This window comes from Sarcophilus harrisii, chromosome 3, assembly GCF_902635505.1.
Source record: "Sarcophilus harrisii chromosome 3, mSarHar1.11, whole genome shotgun sequence".
Lineage (NCBI taxonomy): Eukaryota > Metazoa > Chordata > Mammalia > Dasyuromorphia > Dasyuridae > Sarcophilus > Sarcophilus harrisii.
The window spans coordinates 291,734,608-291,756,121 of NC_045428.1; the positions used below are offsets into that span (position 1 = coordinate 291,734,608).

General features: G+C 36.9%; 1 protein-coding gene across 1 annotated transcript in view; it reads left to right on the forward strand.

The window, feature by feature from the left end:
- The window catches only part of TMPRSS7 (transmembrane serine protease 7), a 96,594-nt gene that overhangs the window by 57,589 nt on the left and 17,491 nt on the right, over window positions 1–21,514 (forward strand). The window contains exons 10-14 of the mRNA XM_003763582.3: window positions 827–933; window positions 12,367–12,503; window positions 17,388–17,495; window positions 19,693–19,803; window positions 21,339–21,455. Coding sequence (XP_003763630.1) covers window positions 827–933; window positions 12,367–12,503; window positions 17,388–17,495; window positions 19,693–19,803; window positions 21,339–21,455 — 580 coding nt within the window. The remainder of the gene's footprint in view (window positions 1–826; window positions 934–12,366; window positions 12,504–17,387; window positions 17,496–19,692; window positions 19,804–21,338; window positions 21,456–21,514) is intronic.

Genomic DNA, 21,514 nt, shown 5'->3' on the forward strand with positions numbered 1-21,514 from the left:
GCTTTTTCTTGTGATTTTTTCCCCTTTTTTTTCTGAGGCAATTGGGGTTAAGTGACTTGCCCAGAGTCACACAGCCAGGAGATTTTTTTTCCCTTTTGATCTAATTTTCCTTATAAACCATCACAAATAAGGAAATATGTTTAAAAAGATTGCACATGTTTAATCTATATTAGTTTGCTTATTATATTGGGGAAGGAGGAAGGTGGAAGAGATAAAGAGAAAAATTTGGGATGCCAAGTCTCCCAAAAATGAATGTTGGAAACTGTCTTTACATGTATTTGGGGAAACAAAATACTATTGAGAAAAACAAGAAAAATGAATGTGACTAAGGCAAAGCAAGGATAAGACTTCCTTCTCATTTACATACCAGTGTGTCTTCTGCAATTCCACTATGCTGTTGTTACTCACTTATTCTTCTGGTTTGTTTTACCCATTTTTAGTTGTTAGTCCACATAGATTAGTACTGCACCTTCAATTTTTTGAAATTCAATTTTTTTCATGTATATATATATATATATATATATATATATATACATATATATATATATATATATTCCTTCTTTTTTCTATATTCCCCTCTCTCATTTCCCTACCCTTTTAAGAAAGGAAGAAAAAGCAATCCTATTCCAAATAGATATTATTACTAAGTTTTCTAAAAGTTAGAGCAATGGGGACAGGAAATAATATTCCATTCCTCAAAGGGTCATCTTAGAAGGATGATAGCAAAGTAGTATGGGACATTTGGGCAATAACGAAAATACTGAAGAACTAAATGTGTTCTCCAGTCAAAAGAGATATTTCCCAATCTTCTGTTTCTCCTCCACAGACTCCCCTGCCGACTCTAGGGATAGCACTAAAATTTCATAACTACACAATAGCCAAGAAGAATGTGAAAGGCTGTGAACATGGATGGTGGGAAATCAATGAACACATGTAAGTGATTTTCATATAATAACAGCAACAATGATAAGTTAAATGAAATAATACATAATTATTTGCAAACCTAGTGCTATATAAATTATAGATAGCTATTAGTTATTATTTATAAAATGCATTAAGTTTTACAAAACTCTTTACATAGATGATTTTCTTTGATATATGAATGATTGGTAATCTACAGCAGTTATTTAGTAGAGTTTTCCATGCCACTGGGCTAAGATATATAGGTTGAGACTATTTTAAAGGAGACAAGGGAAATCCAGAATGTCTTGCACCAGACTAAGTAATCCTTAGAATCCATATTTTAAATTGTACTTTAATTTCTTTTTTATATATAAAAGACATTTATATCCTGTGACTATTTCTCCCTCTCTTCTCACTCCAGTAGCTCACATAGATTTTCATTCTTTCATCTTGTCATTGAAGCAGGTTGTGGTCCCTTTAAGAAACTATATTTCCTTTTGATCTGTGATCCCTTTCAGAGTCTCAACCATTCCTGAGGAAGGCATATCCTCCCCAGATAAGTTAAATTTCCAGGATGCCAGGGCCTTTGATTCAATTAGAAATCCTAGTCAAAAAGCATCCCTTTGAAGTGTTATTAATAGAAGATCCAGGCTGTGCCAGTCCCCACTGGGTCTGACCTGCTTGGGCTGTCTCAGCCCCCACCAAGACACCTAATATAAGAGCTTCCTTCAATGAAGGTCTTTTGCAGATGGACCCAGATAGCTCACTCAGCTATCAGGACCCTTCTATCCATTGAAAACTGCTTTCTCTCAATACAAAACTCCATTTTCCAATAGATTTGCCACTATATGTCAGTCTCTTGGTAAACTGATTTCTATCCAACAATAAACTTTCATTTTGCAACTAATTTGGGAATGAGTGAATTCTTTCACTCCTAGAACCTGCTGCCAATTTAAAGGGGATGCTTAGCAACTCTCTTATAGCTACTAACCTCTAAACCACCAGGAATCTAGACCACTCAAAGAGCATCATAATGATCCCATAAGTGTTCTGCTTCCACAGTCATGAACTCTAAAACTCCTTTATTTGATCATAGCTATTCCACCTCTCCTGCTAGAAGATTTCCCCTTTATCATGCTTACTTTCTTCCTTATCTATAATCTTTCCCTAACTCCTGGATGCTTCTCTTTTGCATCTCTGAACCTCCCAAAATATCTCAGATTTTACTAGTAAGATGTCTTTCTTAAGGACCATGTCTTAAATTAAAACCAATTTGATTCTCATTGGCCACCAATAAGTACTGGATCAATCCCCATTTCATCATTGTTTGGGTCCTGATTGATTCAAATTGAATGTAAATAACAGACATTTCTGCTTTGACCAGAGACCTTGAGACTCTTCCCCTCCCAGATCCTTCATTCATTCATTCATTCATTTAGATTTTTTTTTTTTGGACTAGATGAAAAAGGAGAATCTCTGCTTCAGTTGCTACTAGCCTTAAATACTGAATGGATGCATTCTCAGTCAGAATGGGATCTATTGAAGACATTAGCTTAAAAAGGGCAAGATCTCTCATTTTATTCAAGGCTATCTACTGTTGATTTGATCTATATCTTGCCACTGGACCCATATTACTGCGGAGGGGAAAGTGAGGCTGAGAACTTTACATTGTCCTCCCTCACTCAATCCAATTCCCTTGCAAGTCATGGCATCACTTCCCTGATGTCATGGTCCTCATTAAGAACAGGACAAGCAACAATAATAACAACAAACTCTGAATGCTTTCCTATAGCCCATAAATAGGTTCATGCCTCCTTCAGTCTCAAAAACTCTTGATCCAAACATTCCCCTAATTATTGCCCCATATCTCTCTTCTCATTTGCAGCTAAACATCTAGACAATTACCTCTTCTAATCACCTTCTTCTCTTTGGTTTCTTCTTTCTAGGTTTTCAGGACTGGGCTCTCTCCAAATCCTCTTCTTATCTCCCTGACCAGTCCTCAGTCTCCTGTGCTGGATCTTCATGCATTTTACTGTTTATTATGGGTATTCTCCAAAGCTCTGACCTGAGTCTTGTTCTCTTCTCTCATGTAATTTCACTTGGTGACCTCACTGACTCATAGATTTAACTATGAACTTTAGGAAGATTGTTCTCAAATCTGTTTGTCCAGGCTTTCCCCTCACCTTTAGTCTCAAATCTCCACTTATCTATTAGGTATCTCAAACTGGATAAAACATAGATTCAACACATCCAAAACTGAACTCATTATTTTTGTTATTGTTCAGTTAATCAGTCACATACTGACTCTTCATAATCTCATGAACCACTTGTCCATGGGTTTTCTTGTCAAATATACTGGAGTGGTTTGCCATCTCCCTCTCTAATGGATCTTTTTGTCATTCAATCAGAAGTTAGGTGACTTGCTCAGCATCAAACAGATTAAAAAGTGTCTGAGACTGGATTTGAACTCAGATCTTCCTGAGTCCAGGCTCAGTACCTTATCCATTTAGCCACCAGCTATTTCTATTGTCTTCATTATCTTCATTATGTTTCCCCTCAAACCCCAAATCCTCTCTTTCCTAACTTCCCTTTTACTATTAAGGGTAACACCATCATCTTAATAACTAAGGTTTGCAAAAATCTATGTATCTTTCTGTCAACATATCTATCTATTCATCTATCCATCTAACTCAGCCCCTAGGCAAGTAGATGGTTTAGTAGATAAAGTGCAAAATAGGGGTCATCTTTCATTTGCATTCCCTTAGAGTCAATCAATTATCAAGTCCTTTTCTTTCTCTCTTTGTGATATCTCTCCCATATGATTTCTTTCCCTCTCTAACACTGCTGTCATCCTAATCTGGACTATTACAACAGCCTGCTGGTTGCTTCTCTTGCCTTAAATTTCTCCCCCATTCCAGGCTGTCCTTTATTCAGCTGTCAAAGTGATTGTCCTAAAATGTGACTCTGATAATGCAATTTCCTATCCAATCAACTTCCATGGCTCCCCATTGCCTTTGGGATCAAATATCAATTTCTCTGGCTTTTAAGATGTGTAGGTTGGGGCTATTTCAAAGGGGTCAAGGAAAAGCCAGATTGTCTTGATTTCCTGAGCCAGATCAAGTATTTCCCAATATCCATATTTTGAATGTACTTTAGGTTTTTTCCTTTTCTATTAAGAAAGGCAATTATTTATTCCCATGACATTTTTTTCTTCCCCCAACTTTAGCTATACACTAAGCTTTGATGTTGCTACTATTAATAAGCCTTCAAATCCTAACCCCTTCCTAACTTTTCAATCAACTTATCTGCCTTAGTTTCCTCTATTGTAAATAGGGATGAAAATAGAAACTACCCCTTAGAGTTATTTTGAAAAAGAAATGAGATTTGTAAAGCACTTAGCACAAGATAAGTGATGTTGTTACTTCCTTATTTCTTTCCCTCTTTGAGAGAAGGGATTGTTTGCTTTTTTGACCCAGTAGACCATAGTGCACCAATACTATCCATGGAGTTTTCTTGGCAAGTATATTGGAGGGGTTTGCAATTTTTTTCTCCAGTAGAATAAGGAATCCAACTGACACATGTCAAGATATCACCCAAAGATGTCAGACAAGGTGTAGTTAGAAGGGTACAGTGGATATAGCACCAGTTCAGGGAAGATCAAGAGGATCTGAGTTCAAATCCAATATCAGACACTAAGTACTGTATCATCCTGGGAAAGTCACCTAACCAAATTAAAAATTAAAAATAAATAAATAAAAACAAAGCATAAACAAGAACAAAGCAAACAAACTTGACAAAGATCACAAAACTACTAACTATGTAAGACTGGATTTGAACTTGAATCTTCCTGATTCCAAATACAGTTCTCTGCCCACAAAATTACTTAGTTACCTTGAACTAGCAATTGTAGGCATTTAATAAATTTTTGTTGACTTAATTAAGGGCACACAAGTACTTTGCTTAAAGAAATGGATAAAAAAAAATTGGTTCTGGCATTTCTTTAAGAAGGTAATATAAACTTTAACCCAAGTTTAAATTTTAAATTAAAATAATGTATTTTTATTTGTCCTAATGATCTTTTGGTGAAGAGACCTTTGTTTTCTAATGTTCTGAACTTCAGGAATAATGCTCTTTGCTCCTGAATCCAGGCAGAGTTATTCTTGAAGATTTCATTAAAGAATATCACAGCATTAATAGGAAAACAGCAGTGTATAATGGAAAGAATATTGCAAATTCTGACCCCAACACTTATGTGACCCTGAACAACTAATCAGATTTCTTTGGGTCTCAGTAGTCTCTTGTAAAATGAAGTAGATGCACTTGGCATTCCATTTTTCATTCTTTTTTTTTTTGGCAAAGTAGTTGCCATTCCCTTCTCCAGTTCATTTTATAGAGGAGGAATTGAGGTAAACAAGGTTATTCAAGCAGATGAGTCTTCTTGACTCCAGATGCAGCACTCTGATGTGGTTCTAGTGGTAGAGAATTGAGGTGTGAGAATCCCCTCTGGTCGTGCACAGGTCCAACATGAAAGAATTCCCAAACCCAAAAAATCTGAATGGCAAAAAGGATTTTTATTGGCCCTGAGTAGCCAGCTTTGCTAGGAAGACAGACTCCTCAGGGGCAAGATCCTGTCAAAGAAATAACAAAAGATTATCATTGAGAAGAGGGTATCTTAACAGAGGGCAAGAGTCCTGGCAGGCAGCTGTGCCAAGAAGAGAGGGCCTTTAGCAAAGCATAATCCTACTTTGGACTTCTGCAGAGATTTGGAGTTCAAAATTGTCTTTTTATTGGCGGTTTGGGGCTAGGTTCCAGTTGAAAAGAGACTCAATGCCCCCAGGCCTAAATACTTATCTTGGAGTTTCAAGCCACTCACTAGGAATATCAGGCTCAGATCTCCAACTGAATAAAATTATTTTGAAGGCTTTTTCCCAGAGCCTGGAATTTGACCAAGATCTCCAATTGAATGACACCACTTAACTTGGAAAAGGCTTATCTGGGAAAGTATGCTTTTCCCCAGACTTTTCGATGTCTGAGACCCCAAATCTAGTTTCAGGGTTCTCTCCCATCAACTCTATGCACTATGGTGCCACTAGCTGTCCCAATAGGTCAGGAGACCCGAGTTAAAAGTTCCACCTGTGTGATATTAAATAAGTCAACCTAACCTTTTAGACTTCAATTTCCTCATCTGTAAGATGAAGGACTGGGACTAAATGGTCTCTCATATCCCTTCCAAACTAGATCTCTGACCACAACTGCTTTTATCTCTTACTACCATCCTCAAGAAAGGGCAACTCCCAACAGATAAAGTGTCAATAGAGCAAGCTGAAAATACAGGATTATATAGATCCCTAACCTAGAAGCCCCCACCCCTTTCTGATCTTTTCTTTCATTGGCTGGGGAGTTCTAATTTACCCAGAGACTAGCACATTCTTTACTTAATGCTAATGAAAAGAGGGGAGCAGTTACAGGAGGGAAATGTTTACCTGAGATAATCAAACACCTGCAGCTTTTAGCTATAGCTCAGCTTGTTATTGAAAAGTCTCAAATCACAATTAGGGCATACCTTTGGAATTAGTGATACTTTGGGGCATCTTTGCAAAATTCAGTTGAACTTTATATTAATTGTCTATCATGTTCATGGAATTGCACCAGAAACTGGAGATGTAAAATAAAAGACAAATAGTCTTTCCTTTATAATCTACCTAAAATCAAATGTTTAATAGCTGGCCTATGAGGGGGAAAGAACCTCTTTGTTTAGTGGTATTTTCCAAGCAGAGATTTTTTTTTTAAGTTACCTGTTTGTTATTTTCCAGTTCAGAATATATATTTGTTTGCTAATTGCAGCAAGACTTCTTTTAGTGGCTAGTGGAGTAGTCTGCTACTAAATTGAAGTTCTACTTTTATCTCTCCAGGATCCTTAAATTTATTTCTTCTTATAATGCCTCTGGAAACTTTACAGATTCTGACTGCCTTTTGAATTAAATAACATCTCCTTTTAAAGTGCAAATAGATTGGGTGGACTTGGTCTTTCACACCTTAGAGGGGATTAGTTTAAATAAATCCTTTCTTCCTTTCAATAGAGCAAAATTGTTCTTAATACAAGTATTTACTAAAGAAAGGGGAGGTATTTTGGAAAGTATGTTGTTGTTAGGATTGTGTAAATGCTGAATGAAAGCAATAAAATAGAAACTTGGGATGTCCCTAATGAGCATATTGAGCTAGTGAATCAATTAAAAAGAAGCACAAAAAACTGAGCCTGCAGGTATGTGAAAGAAGAGCTCAGAAAGAGAAAAGAAATTACACAGAAGACAAACTTTCACTGCTTTGAAATTTTGCTCAGTACTTGAATTCTTGAATTACAAGAAATCATGATTTCTTTCCTTCCCTGGAGCACCAATCTCTTACTTCCAGCTTAAGTATTATTAGGGTACCACCATCTTCCTTGCCTCCCAGGCTCACAATATAAGAGTTATCCTCAGCTCCTCACTCTTTTCCATCTTCCATATCCAATCTGTTTTTTAAGTTTTTCTGTGACAATTCTCCCATACCTCACCTTGTCTCCTCTGACCCTGCCACGTCCTTAAAGCAAGCCTGCATCACTTCACCTCTGAACTATGGTAGCCCCCATTTGGTTTCCAGGTCACAGGTCTTCTCTTGCTGGTCCATCTCCTCTCAGCTGTCAAAGTAATTTTCCAAAAGAACAAGTCTGACCATGTCACCCTCTTCAGTGACCACTTCAGTGGTTCCCTATTATCTCTTGGATCAATTATTAAATCTTTTGTTTGATTTTCAAAACCCTTCAAAATCCATAACTTGCTTTCCACTGCATTTCCAGTCTTCCTTCTCACTCCCCGTTTTTTGTTGTTGTTCAGTTGTTCGAATCCTGACTCTTGATGATGTGAAGATTAAAGTTGTTCAAATTATAATAAAAAAGACTTAGGCAGAGCTCTGAGCGAATTGTGCTTTATTAAAGTGTCTATAGTCCTCTCTAATGAAGTGGACCTCAAATTTCCTTCTCCTCTTTCTCCTTTAGATCTGAAATGTTACCTTCTTCCAGGATCTTGTATTTATAGACTTTGATACCAAAATATGCAAAAGACCCATGCTAAAATACAGAATCTCATCTGTTGACATATGATGCATAAGTAAAATAAGCAAAAATGATATGTCAGCAGGATCACAAATTGTATGAAATAAGGAGTATCTTGACCAATTAGTTGGCCATAAGATGAATGGGCTTCTCTTTTTTTACTTTAATTTTTCCATAATAGTTTTTTTTATTTTCAAAATACATGCAAAGATGGTTTCCAGCATTCATCCTTGCAAAACCTTGTGTTCCAAATTTTTTCTCCCTCCCTCCCCACTTCCCCTAGATAGCACGTAATCCAATATATTTTAAACATATGCAATTCTTCTATACATATTTCTACAATTATCATGTTATACAAGGAAAAATAGATCAAAAAGAGAAAAAATGAGAAAGAAAGCAAAAAAGCAAACAAACAACAACAATAAAATAGGTGAAGATGCTATGTTGTGATTCACATTCAGTCCCCATAATCCTCTTTCTGGATGCAGATGGCTCTCTCCATCACAAGTCTATTAAAATTGGCCTGAATCACCTCATTGTTGAAAAGATCCAAGTTCATCAGAATTGATCAATGCATAATCTTCTTGTTGCTGTATACAATGTTCTCCTGGTTCTGCTCATTTCATTTAGCATCAGCTCATGTAAATCTCCCCAAGCCTCTGTAAAATCATTCTTCTGATCTTTTCTTATAGAACAATAATATTCCATAACATTCATATACTATAACTTATTATAACTCTTTAGGATACAGAGATGGGATTCTCTTTAGGTTAGACAAGAAGAAATGGTATAAGCTATACATATACTCCAAAAACATATTGAGGGAATTTTCCATACCATACCTTCACCCATACTTGCTTTGATCATAGAATTTGAACAAAACAGGCTCTTTCTTGCTCTCTCTGTGTGTGTGTGTGTGTGTATCAGCATTCTTGTGGTTACACAAGTGAGCCTCCTCTCTGGCAATTAGAAATTATAATTACGTTAAAGTCTGAGGCCTATATATATCCCTATGTGACTTAAACAAAGTATGGATTAATACATTATTTTTTCTTATGCCTATTATTAGGTGATTGAATAGATATGTATAACTAGATGAGTATATTAAAAAACAATTACTAACAATCATTATCCCTTATAAAACCATTGAACTGATTAGAGTTTGAGTAGGGGTCCTCAATGAATCATTTCTTTTAGTGACCCTATTTAGGGTTTTCTTAAGAAAGATTCTGGAGTGTTTTGCCATTTCTTTCTCCAGATCATTTTACAGATAAAGAAGTAAGGCAAACAGGGTTAAGTGATTTACTCAGGGTTATACAGTTAGTAAGTGTCAGAGGTCAGGTCTGAATCCAAACCTTCCTGACTCCAGGTGGGGCACTCAATTTACCGTACCCCCTAATTGTCTGCCCTACCTCTTTTTCTCCCTACTCTATTTTCACTAGCTGTCCTCCATACATAGAATGTTCTCCTTCCTCACCTCTTCTTCCTGGCTTTCTTCAAGTCCCAGTTAAAATCCCACCTTCTACAGAAAGCCTTTCCTAAGCCCTCTTAATTCTAGTGCCTTTCCTCTTTATCTTGTATAAAACTTGTTTGCCCATAATTATTTTCTTACTGTCTCTACCATTAGATTGTGAGTTCCCTTAAAGCAGAGACTGTCTTTTACCTTTTTTTGTAATCCCTGCTCTTAGTACTCTACCTGACACATGGTAGGTACTTAAGGTTCTTTATTTTAATTGTTATTTAACCTTTATCACTGGATGGGTGCAGCCTCAGTTAAAATGAGACTCATTGAAGACCTTAGTTTGAAAAGGCCAAGGTCTCCCATTGCATCCAGGGCCATCTGCAGTCTTCCTGATCTGGCCATGACCCAGATGGCTCTAGAGGGGAAGGTGAGTCAGGTGAGCTTGCAGAGACCTCCCTCACTTAAATCCAACTCACTTGCATGTCATGGCAACAACCACTTCTGTGTGAATCTGATGCACAGACTTGATACAATGCAATGAATTCTTGCTCTACATTCCTCCAAGGAGGATTGTTGATAATTACTTACTTCTCAGTTTGGACCAATGCCAGCATCTGGATTACCCTTTTAATTATCTTTGCTACTTCTTTTTCACTGTTAGCTTTTCTTTGACAGTTTCACAGTTGGTTAGAACTGCCATAGGAGGTTGGATTGAGCAAGGAAAATAGAAATTTAGTCAATTCTAGTAAAAGGGAAAATAAATAGATCAAATGATATTTCAGGAGTATTGATGGACTCCTGTTACTCAAGTTCTTCCTCTTCCCTTATGACAATGGACAATTGAATATCTGAATAGCTACTCAGTAGGGAGTGCTTTTAGGAAAGCTGGGTAGCACCTATAGGGGACAGAGCATCAGCCTTGGACTCAAAATCATTTGATTTCCAATCTGCTCTCAGACACTTACTAGCTATGTGATCCTGGGCATTTCACTTAATCCTGATTGCCTCCAATTTTTTTTTTTAAACTAGTCAGTGCTTTTTATTTTGGAGAGGCAGCATGAAATAGTGGATAAAGAACCAGTGTGAGGGTATGGAACACCTGGGTTTAAGGCCTCTGCCTTAATTATTTACTTAATTATTACTTAACCTTTCAGGGCTCTGAACAATTTGCTAAGAAGAAAGTGGTCACTTGTATTTATACTTTCTCACATGACAAAAAAAATCATAGATCCAGTTCCTATATTATAGGGAAAGAAATTGAACCATGGAGAACTTAAATTAATTTTTTGTGCTCAAAATATTTTTTTTAAAAAAAAGTAATTTAAAGCTAGAAGTTACCTTAGAGATCTTTTGTCCAATAATATCATTTGATAAATCTGGAAATTGAGGCCCAGAGAAGTAACTTGCTCCCACATACACAGGGCTGAGATTTGAACTCATATCCTCTAATTCCAAATCCAGTATTCTTTCCACTACACTATTCAGAAAAAAAAGGGGTAAAAAAGACATTATTTTCAGCAGGAGAAATATGAAGGACAGTAGTGTTCAAAATGTAAGTGAACTTAATTACACCAAAACTTGACCCATAGAACTCAGTATATTTTCCATCACTTAATCAATCTACAAGTATTTATTAAAATGCCTACGATGTACCCAGTGCTGTCAATTTGGGAGAAACAAAAGGAAAAATTCCCAACCTTCTACGGCAGTACTGTTGAGGTGTGAGAAATGAGGGCTGAGAGATCCCTTGACAGCAATGGGATCCTGCAGGCTTTGCAAAAGAATTTTCAAATTCCAATGAATATAGGCTCGAGGTTTGTGGCAAGAATAGGTTTATTACACTGAGAAGAGAAATATCTTCATCAGTGAGCAAACTCCTGATAGGACTTTTGCAAAGGTCTAGGCACATAGCATTCGATTAAATTGAGTCTTGGTCCAAAGATGGGGGGTTGGGGAGGGGGCTTCCAAAAGAGAATGTTGACCATGCACTAGGCTGAGTTCTCCAATTGAATGAGATTACTTATTTGGGAGTTCCCCCTATGAACAGGTGACGCCCCTCCCAGAGGCCAGGAAGGTTTGAGACCCAGGACCATCCTTCCCCCCAAAATTCCTTTCCAATCCTTCCCCACCAAAGATCTCAGTTTATATCAGTATTACTCACCTGGAAGCAAAGGAAAGTAGGTCCTTGAATGTTTGTGACTGAAAATGAATACGATTTGAATTTTAAGTTACAGTCTATTGTATCTGAACTCCATCATCTGGGTGAATCTAATGTATATACTTGATCTGACCTAATGAATAACGCAGTATCAGCCCTCACAGGCTCACAGGCTTTGGAGGAGCCAACTCCTACATAAACAAGCACATGAAAAATAAATGCCAGGAATGTGTGGGATGTGGAAAAGAAAGCTAGCAGCTGAAGAGGAGCTAGAAAGCCTTTTTAGTAGAAGAATTTTGAAAGGAAGAATTCTATGGAATGGTATTGAGAAGGAAATGAATTCCTGGGAAGTGGGGTGGGGAGTGGGAAAACCAGTGCAAAGAGTGAAAGATGAGATGTGATCTAACTTGTGAAGAACAGCTAGTTTGTTTGGACCTTGGAATGGGAGGAATATATAATTAGATTTTCAATCAGGTAGATTGGGGCTGGATTGTAAAGAGTTTTGAATGCAAACAGAGATCTTCACATTTGATCCAACAGGCTATAGGGGAGTTACAGGGACAGACTTATCCATTAGGAAAATCAGTTTGGAAGCAGTGGGAGAATGGATTGGAGAAGGGGAAAGAATTGAAACAGGGGAACCAATTAAGAGACTACTGCAAGAGTTCAGGACCTAAATATGACCTGACCCTAGAGTCTGACCTGGTTATCTCTCTTCTTTGTCTTTCCTTTTTGTCATTCTTTTCTTCTCAGGTACTGTGGTTCTTACATTGATCACCAGACAATTTTCCGAATAGCCAGCTCTGTAGTTCACATTCAGCTTCAGTGCAGCTCAAGACTTTCAGACAAACCGCTTTTGGTGGAATATGGTAGTTACAACATCAGTCAACGTAAGAATGAGATCTTTTCCCTCCTATCCTTGATCTATCCACTTGCAAATTACAGATGCTTTTTCATCCCATGGACTTTTCATTCATCATCCTCCACAAAAATATATATTCATTGTGCTAAATGTCACTCCCTGGATCTTTTGTGGGTACCAGTGTAGCAGTTGAGCTATTCTGTCATCTTTGACTCCACTAATTAATAATATTTTATGACTTACTGAATACAAATTATTGTTTTTAAAGTATTGCAGCCTATTCCAACTCACCAGGTTGTTTTCTATTTCTCTTTGAGTCCCTTGCAAATTTGATCCTTTGAGCTGGTGGCTATCCATGATGTAGCATGCTGAAAGGGATGGGGATAGGGTGGAGAAAACTGGATCTGTGGTTTCCTTATTATAGGGAGCTCCATCAGGCAAGGAAATTCTCTCTACCTTTGCAGGCCTGGGCTTTCCATAAGTTGAGAGTCCTAGAGATTTGCTCAGTGCAGTATAGTATCAAACACAGAGTATATTCATCTTTATATAAGGATCCCTGCAGGTGGCATACTGACTTAATTTTTGTTTTTGGTTTTTTTTTAAGTAATGTTATCTATGTTTTATTTTCAAATTTGAATCTTATTATTACTTATTTTCATTTATTTTTATTTTATTCTTAAGTTATTCATTTGACTCTGTCAGACTCCTTGGACTTTGTCCATGGGAGAGTTTTCTTGGCAAGGGTATAGGAGTAGATTTATTATTTCCTTTTCCACTGTATCTCCATTTTACAGATGAGGAAACAAAGGCAAACGGGGTCAAGTGACTTGTCCAAGATCACACAGCTAATATGGGTCTGTGGATAGATTAGATTTCAGAGCTTCCTGACTCCAGGTTAGGTGCTCTATCCACTATACCATCTAACTGGTATTTTTTGTTTATTTTGTTAAATATTTCCTAATTATATTATAATCTGATTCTGGCATGGGCTTCCAAGGTGGCTGAGTGTTTGACTCAGTAGATATCAGAAGCTTCAAAGTCCTTTCTTTATCCACCAGATTACACTACCTCTAATCTGTTTTTAAAACCTTAATAACATAATGAAATGGAATTTCTATTGCAATGGCCATCATTGTAGAATTTAAATAGTAAGTATTGAATTTTAATGTATGCTACATAGTTAATGTTTTGTTTTTTAAAGTAGCATTTTTAAAATTACTAAATATTTGTTGTTTACTTATTATCTTTATAAGAAATTCACCCTGGTGATGGTGTTTTACAATCAATTAATTACTTCTCATGTTATTCTTAATAGGTAGAATAATAATATCACCCTGAAAATTCTTCAGTATTGAAGTGAACTGCTCAGCTCCACAAGTGGAATGCATTCCCTCCTTATCTCTGCCTGTTGAAATACTTTTCATCCTTGAGACCCAGCTCAGTTTATTAACTCACTAGGAAACCATTCCTATAAACCAGAAGCTTCTCAGTTTTTGAGAGCTTTGCTTTTGTATCCCCAGAGACCAGAATATTTTCTTGAACATAGTAGGTACTTAATAGATTCCTGGTTTTTTTCCCCATAATATTTTCAGTAAGTTTTTAAAGTTCAGGATATTCTTAAAGACAATCAGGAAGGAAACTACACAATGGATTTTAGAAAGACTTACTAAAAAATTGCTTGATCTTTCTACAACTACTCCAGCACATACACACACTCCAGCCTCCCAAGTACTTAATGTTTTTTGTTTGTAAGCACACAGAGTAATTTGCCACAGAGTATGAGATTGAATTTGAACCCAGGTCCTCTTAATTTCTGGGTCAATACTCTATCTACTGAACCACATAGTTAATAGTTACACCTAATAGATTCTTGATGTAGTATAGTTTGAAATATTGTATTGAATGGAATTAAAGTCCCAAATTGCCAATGTACTAAAATTTATTTCTGAAGTCTTGATCTTGTGATGAATTTTCAGTGTACAATTAGGCTGAACTTAAATTAGGTCCTTTAAAAAAAAGATATATATATAGTCTTTGACATTTACCCCTACAAAACCCTGTGTTCTAATTTTTCCCTCCCTTCCTCCACCTTCTCCCCCAGTCAGCAAGTGATCTAATACATGTTAAACACATGTAGTTCCTCTATACAGATTTCCACAAATATCATGCTTCATAAGAAAAATCGGACCAAAAGGGGGGAAAAAAAAACATGAGAAAGAAAACAAAATGCAAGCAAACAACAACAAAAAGAGTGAAAATACTATGTTGTGGTTCACATTCAGTCCCCACTGTCCTCTCTCTGGGTGCAGATGACTTTCTTCTCACAAGACCATTGGAACTGGTCTGAATCACCTCATTGTTGATGAGAACCATGTCCATCAGAATTGATCATCATATATTCTTGCTGTTGCTGTGTACAATGATCTCCTGGTCTTCTCATTTCACTTAGCATCAGTTCATGTAAGTCTCTCCAGGCCTCTTTGAAATTAAATTAGGTCCTTATGATTCATTTGGACCTAAATTACCTATGGAGATCTTAGCAAATATAAATCAGATCAGTCCCTTTTATCTTAAATCTGCTAGAACTTAAAGCTCAAGAATGGAAATTGCTACAAGCATGAACTCAGTGACTTATCAATGTTCTAGGATATTAGTACAGTGTCAGTAAATACAGAGAATAATATTAATCTCAAACCTGGGGAAAATTGTTGAAGCTGGAGAGAAATGTCAATACATATCTGAGCCTGACAATCCCTAGTGTTCAAGTGTCATTGATCCATATAAGTATGCTGATTGGGTGGAGAAAAGTCAGGACCCCAGTCAGGCCTGGGCCCCATCTGAAATATCATTCAGTACTCTCCTCTCCTCACCCTGCCCCTCCCTTTGATAAATCCCTGGAGCAGAATTCTAGCTGGGAGTTGCTCCTATTCCAACCCTGCTAAAACTACTGATTGTGCCCTAAACCAGCTATTCCTTATGGATATATTCATAGTTAGGCATGATTCCATTGGTCTACTTTTCCACTTAACTGGCCCATATTGGGTTGTCCTGATTGACTGTCTGTTAGATTCAATGGTCTTGGGGATCTTGAGCAAGGGAGAGAAGAGAACACAAGTTTGCAGTCATAGTCTTGGCTCCAACATATTCCATTTGACACTTTGACCTGGCTTCCCAGACAGTCTTGTTATCAGGCTGCCTAGTTAGATACGTATGGAGCAAGTAATTTGTTGTTTTCTCTATGATTAAGAAGGAACATTGCACCCAGCAGGAAGAAATAGAAAGAGGAATTCCATTTAAAATAAGTACCTCTTTTAAAAATGATGGAATTAAATGTGATAATTCAAAGATCCCTTCCGCTTCTAACGCTATAATATCATGAACTTCTATTCAACAAATTTTTAAAAATCACAGATATTTGATATTAAAATTATCTTATCTATTTAGCTTTTAGCTGAAAATATAAAGCACTGGGGGGGGGGGGGAGAAGAAGGGGAGAGAGAGAGAGATTGAAATTGAAATGCTGAACTTAGAATCTGGGACCTGAGTTCAAATCCTAGCTCTGCTACTTGCCAGATGTATAACATATGGACAAGTCATCTAACCTCAGATTTCAGCTATTTCATCTGCAAAATGAAGGTGGTGGCAGAGATTACCTTTTAGAGTATTTCTAGTTCTAGTTCTATGGATCCTAAGAGTGTAAAAACCTACATTATTAATTCCTTTTAGTTCCTGAACATTAGGACATCAAATTCACCATTAACAGAAAAAGGTAGTTGTTAAATAGATTTCCATTTCCATTCTCTGATATATCTATGCCATAAACATGGGTTTCTACCAAGGATAGGTTTGAGCTAACTATTTATCTGAACTTCATACTTATATGTTCTAATCTCAACCCTGAGAGCCATGATTAAGATCAGAGAACTGTCATTAGTGTAGTGGCTGTGGACAGTATGGACTTAGCAGGGACTTCAAATGATGCCCTTCTAAATTTAGAATTGAACAGGACAGCTAGCTGGTACAGTGTTTGAACACAGGGTTTGGAATCAGAATGTCTCAGCTTCAGATACTTACTAGTTGTGTGAACCTATGCAAGTCACTTAATCCTGCTTGCCTCAGTTTCCTCATATGTAAAATGAGCTGGAGAAGGAAATGGCAAACCACTCCAATATTTTTGCCAAAAAAATTCCAAATGGGGTCACAAAAAAATTGAACAACAACAGGACCTCAGAGGCTCTTTTATCCAATCTGCTTATTTTTACAGATGAGGCTCAGAAAGTTTGACCAAGACCACACAGCTTTGCTAATGATAAGTAGAGCCAATACATGATGTCATTACTTCCAAAGGACTCTATAACTGTTCCATCATTTCATTTGTGACTCCATTTGGATTTTTCTTGGCAAACATACTGAAGTGGTTTGCCATTTTTTTCAGCTCATTGTATAGATGAGAAATTTGAGGCAAGCAAGGTTAAACATGTCTTGTCCAGGGTCACACAGATAATAAGTAAATATCTGAAAACAAATTTGAACTCAGGAAGATGAATCTTCCTGACTCCAGATCTAGCCCTCAAATTTACTTTTCCAGCTAATTGCCCCTAAAATCTACATGACTCGAGATGTAATGTTAGTCTAAAATGCTTATCCATCTTTTTCTTCCCCCTTCCTTCAATAACACCTTTTTTGATTAATGTCTAAGAATAAGAATGCTACAATGAAATTTCTACCAGTGATACTGGGAAGAAATTATGGAGACATAAATTTAAAATTCTTATATCATTATCTTCCTATATACAGTATGCTGTACAAATGGAAATAAGTAACTCAACAATGTTCTTTTGAGCATTTGACTTATATGATCTTGCACTACTTAGGAATATGCTTCACTTCTCTGCCTTTTTTTTTATTCTAGCTTGTCCAACAAATTATTTCAGATGTTCCACTGGCTTCTGTATACCCCAGGCTCAGCGCTGTGATGGAAGCAATGACTGCTTTGATGAAAGTGATGAACTTTATTGTGGTTGGTATCTGGGTTTTCAACCTGATTCATTTAAATAAAAACTCTTTTAATATATTCTCTTGTATTTTTTTTGCCTTAGACTATTATCTTTTAGCCATATTACACAGTGATACTCAAACTCAGTTTCTGACTTCCTGCTGATCCTCTTCCTGTTCAGCCCCTTACATATCAGTTTGCACCAGCTCTTCCCTTTGCCCTCTCCTCAACACAGCCTCTTTCTCCTGGGCTTTTGACCTCTTACATATTTACTTTTATTTTCTCATTGACTCACCCAGCTCTGCAAGCCCTGTGACTGGAACTCAGTTTGCTGATTTAGTAAAAGCAGGAGGACAGAGGAGCACTAATTCTTTTACCAAAGAAAAATGACCCAGGAAAGCCCACATAGATGTCAAGAGATTGGGAGATTGTGGGTAGAAAATTAGAGAGACTATATGCTCTCTTTTACTCCAAAACTTTAAAACACTCAAGTCTGCATATATTCTCATTGAGGAAAGATTCAATTTCATAATTGACAGATTGCCATTAGAACTCATTGAAAAAAACTACCAGAAATTCCCCCCTTTTGAGAATGGTTTCATTTCTTGTATTTTTGTGGCTGGCATCATTATGTTTTATGGTTTAAGGGAGAAATCTTGAGAAACTAATTCATAAATTAATGTTATTTCCATCCTTTCCCAAATTCCCTAGATGTTGAGTTTGCAAATAATTCCAATATCTTGCTGTTATTTTCCTTCATTAATACAGTGGAGAGGCAGCAATTTCATGATGTTTATTGAATAGGACTCAGGTTTCAGTTTCAGTCAGACATGGGTTCAAATTTAGTTGATACAAATCATCTAGGTAATGCTAACCAAATAACATAATCTCTCAGTGATTATAATTTTCAGAGTAGAGAAAAATCTGCTTTTGTAGAGGGAGTATACCCTATGGAAGTGCCCCACCCCGAGGAAATCAGAGATTTAGACCCTCTGTTCCACATACCATAAACATTAATAGGACTTAGGCATCTTTGAATATAACACATTTCATGTAGAAAAATTAAAATCAATTTATATGATCCAACATGCTAATACATATATACAATGTTGATTATTTTAGTTGAAATAATCATCTAATGAATTGGTGTAAATTTGCATTACTGATTGCTTTCTGGTGATAAAGTATGCATCTTCTTTTGTGTTATTGCTGTAATGTTTTATTACGAAGTGATTAATTGTGTCATAATCACTTCTGCAACTATTGTTATTTTTTCTATTCACTAAGTGAGCATTTGCCCTCCCCATGGGAGGAAAGCAGAAGTTGAATGAAATTTTTTAGGTGACCCAATCAAAAGAGATCTATTAGATACTCAGTGCCTTCTTACCTCCTTCAATTGCCTCACCTCCTTAATTGACTGGCTAGAGGGTGGTGAAAGACTCCTCCCAAAGGGCTCAGAACTTTCAAGAGGACTCTCCATTTTCCATGGGCAGCTCAGGTGGTTTCTACTCTAGGGACCACACTAGGTACTTCCTGATCCCAGGAACTCTATCTCTCTATCTCTGTCTCTCTCTGTGTCTCTGGTCTCTGTCTCTGTCTCTCTTAAATTTGCATTCTGAGGTATGCATACTGGTACATCATAGATACTTAATAAATATTTATTGAATTGAATCTGTTAAGACATGGGAACAGATAAATATGATAGAGACATTACAGGACACCAAAGATGACTCACCACTATGCACTGGATTGAATGCCTAAAAAAATTAATTCACTTTCTCAAAGAGCCCATTTACTTAAGTTGGCTACTAGCAACAAGGTAGACACTGTTTTGAATACTAAAGACATTTTCTGTTCAAAGGAGTTTCCTGGGAGTATTATTAGGAGGGGAGTACTACCAGTTATTAATACATCTATAAATACAGAATAATTTCCTTTTTTTAAAAAAATAAGAAGCACTTAAGAATGGACTCCCATTATTTATTTCTCCCCCACAAACCATGTATCTATAGTTTAGCAGCCTTCACTTACATTGGCCCTCATGGAGGGCTGAGTGAATGTTTTTTGGAGAAATAAGCTGTAGATTTTTTAAATTTTAGAAAATTTGCATCTTTAATGTATAGTTTTTAATGCTTTAAATGCCTCAAGCTGGTATTTCTCCTCACCAAAGCCTCCAAACACTGACTCAGACTCATGTTTATTCTCTCCTTTTTTGTTCCAGGCATGCTTAGGCCTGCTTGTAATGTCAGTACCTTTAAATCACAGGCCCCCCTGGTCTGTGATGGCTTTAGGGACTGTGAAGATGGCCAAGATGAACAGAACTGTACTCAGCGTAAGGAATTTTCATTCTGTATCTTTTTCTGGGGACATGTGTGCCTGTTAAGTATGCAATGTTATTTATCATTTGGCTTTTCTTGTGGCTCAGAGGTGTAAAAAAACTAAGGCCTTGAAGTCATTTGACTGACAAGATCTCTCCTCCTACTTGTGGCAATGGCATAAGGCACTATACACCACAGAACACTATATGCCCTAGCCTTATCAGAACTAAATGTCCTACTATTTTCCAAAAACCTCATTTTTATTAGTTTGCCTCTGACAAGAAACAAGTGATTTTAATGATTGCTTCAGACAGTGTGTTTTATTTATTTATTATTTAAGGACTAGTCAAGTGTTACATTGTAGCAGATGGAGAGGTGAAATTAGAATCAGGAAGACTTAAATTTGAAATCTGCCACAAATATTGAGTAGCTATGTGATCCTGAGCAAATCACCTCTCTGAACCTCGATTTCCCCATCTGTAAAATGGGGACAATTATATCATCTACCATATAGAGTTGTTGATGATGAAGTTTAGATTTGGGGTACCCAAATGAAATTAGGGTTTCTGGTAGTGAGGGAGTTAAATGAGGTCTAGTAGTAGGTTTGGGATTCAGGGAGTCAAATGGACCTCCCCTGCAATCCTTTTGGATTTGGCACAAGGGTAGGGAGTTTTGGGGAACTCCCTTCTGGCAGTGCAAGAAGTTCCCTGTAAAGAAATTTACAGACCGGAAAACCTAGATTGATTAAAAAAAAGGTTTATTATGGGGATTGGAAGTAAGGTTAAAGTCTGGTTAAGGAAATAGGTGAGGGTAAAAAGAAGGCACTGGAAACAGTATTCCAGTGGGCAGAGATCCTTTGTGTGCCAAGCATAGGGCTGGCATGTTTGGAACCTCTGCAAAGAGAGGATTTTAGTGTGGCTCTTTTTATAATGAGAGATTTAGCTAAAGGGGGCCTGTGGGTGGAGTCCCAATTTGGTTCAGATCCGGTGGGGACTGGGACAAGCCTGGATCTCCCATTGGAATTCAAAGGGGTGCATTTGACCAAGATTTGTGAATCAAAGATCCTAGCTTCTTGAATTGATAATGCATCAACTAGGAAGGGCTGGAATCAGAAAGGAATAAATCAATCTGAAAAGAATAGTTTCTTAAAGGGACCACAACCTGCTTCACTGAGAAAATAAAATAGCTATAAAGTGCTTTGTAAAGCATTATGCAAATGTGATGTTATTACTTTTCCTCCAAGAGAGTAATATGAACTTAAGTCTTTGATTCCCAAATGCTTTTTAGCATACATAGACAGATTGGAGAGATCATCAAACTGAGCATCATTTATTCCTCATAGGTCTCTTCTAACTGCACCATTATCTTTAAATGAGGCCTGAGAGGTGCTACTGTGAGATCATTTCATTTCCACTTCCTTTTTTTTTTTTTCTTACAGAAGAATGAATTTGGTAAAAATATACTGAGTAATGAAACTTGTGATGACTCATGCTTATGATTCCCTGGTGAGGTAACAATAGAATAAGTTTCTCCTTTGGTTTTCTTTTAGGAATTCCATGCAACAACCAAACTTTTAAGTGTGGCAATGATGTTTGCTTTAGAAAACAAAATGCCAAGTGTGATGGAACAGTAGACTGCCCAGATGGAAGTGATGAGAAAGGCTGCAGTAAGTACAAAGTAGGATTTTCTCTTCAATACCTTTATTTCTTCAACTTATTTGATTTA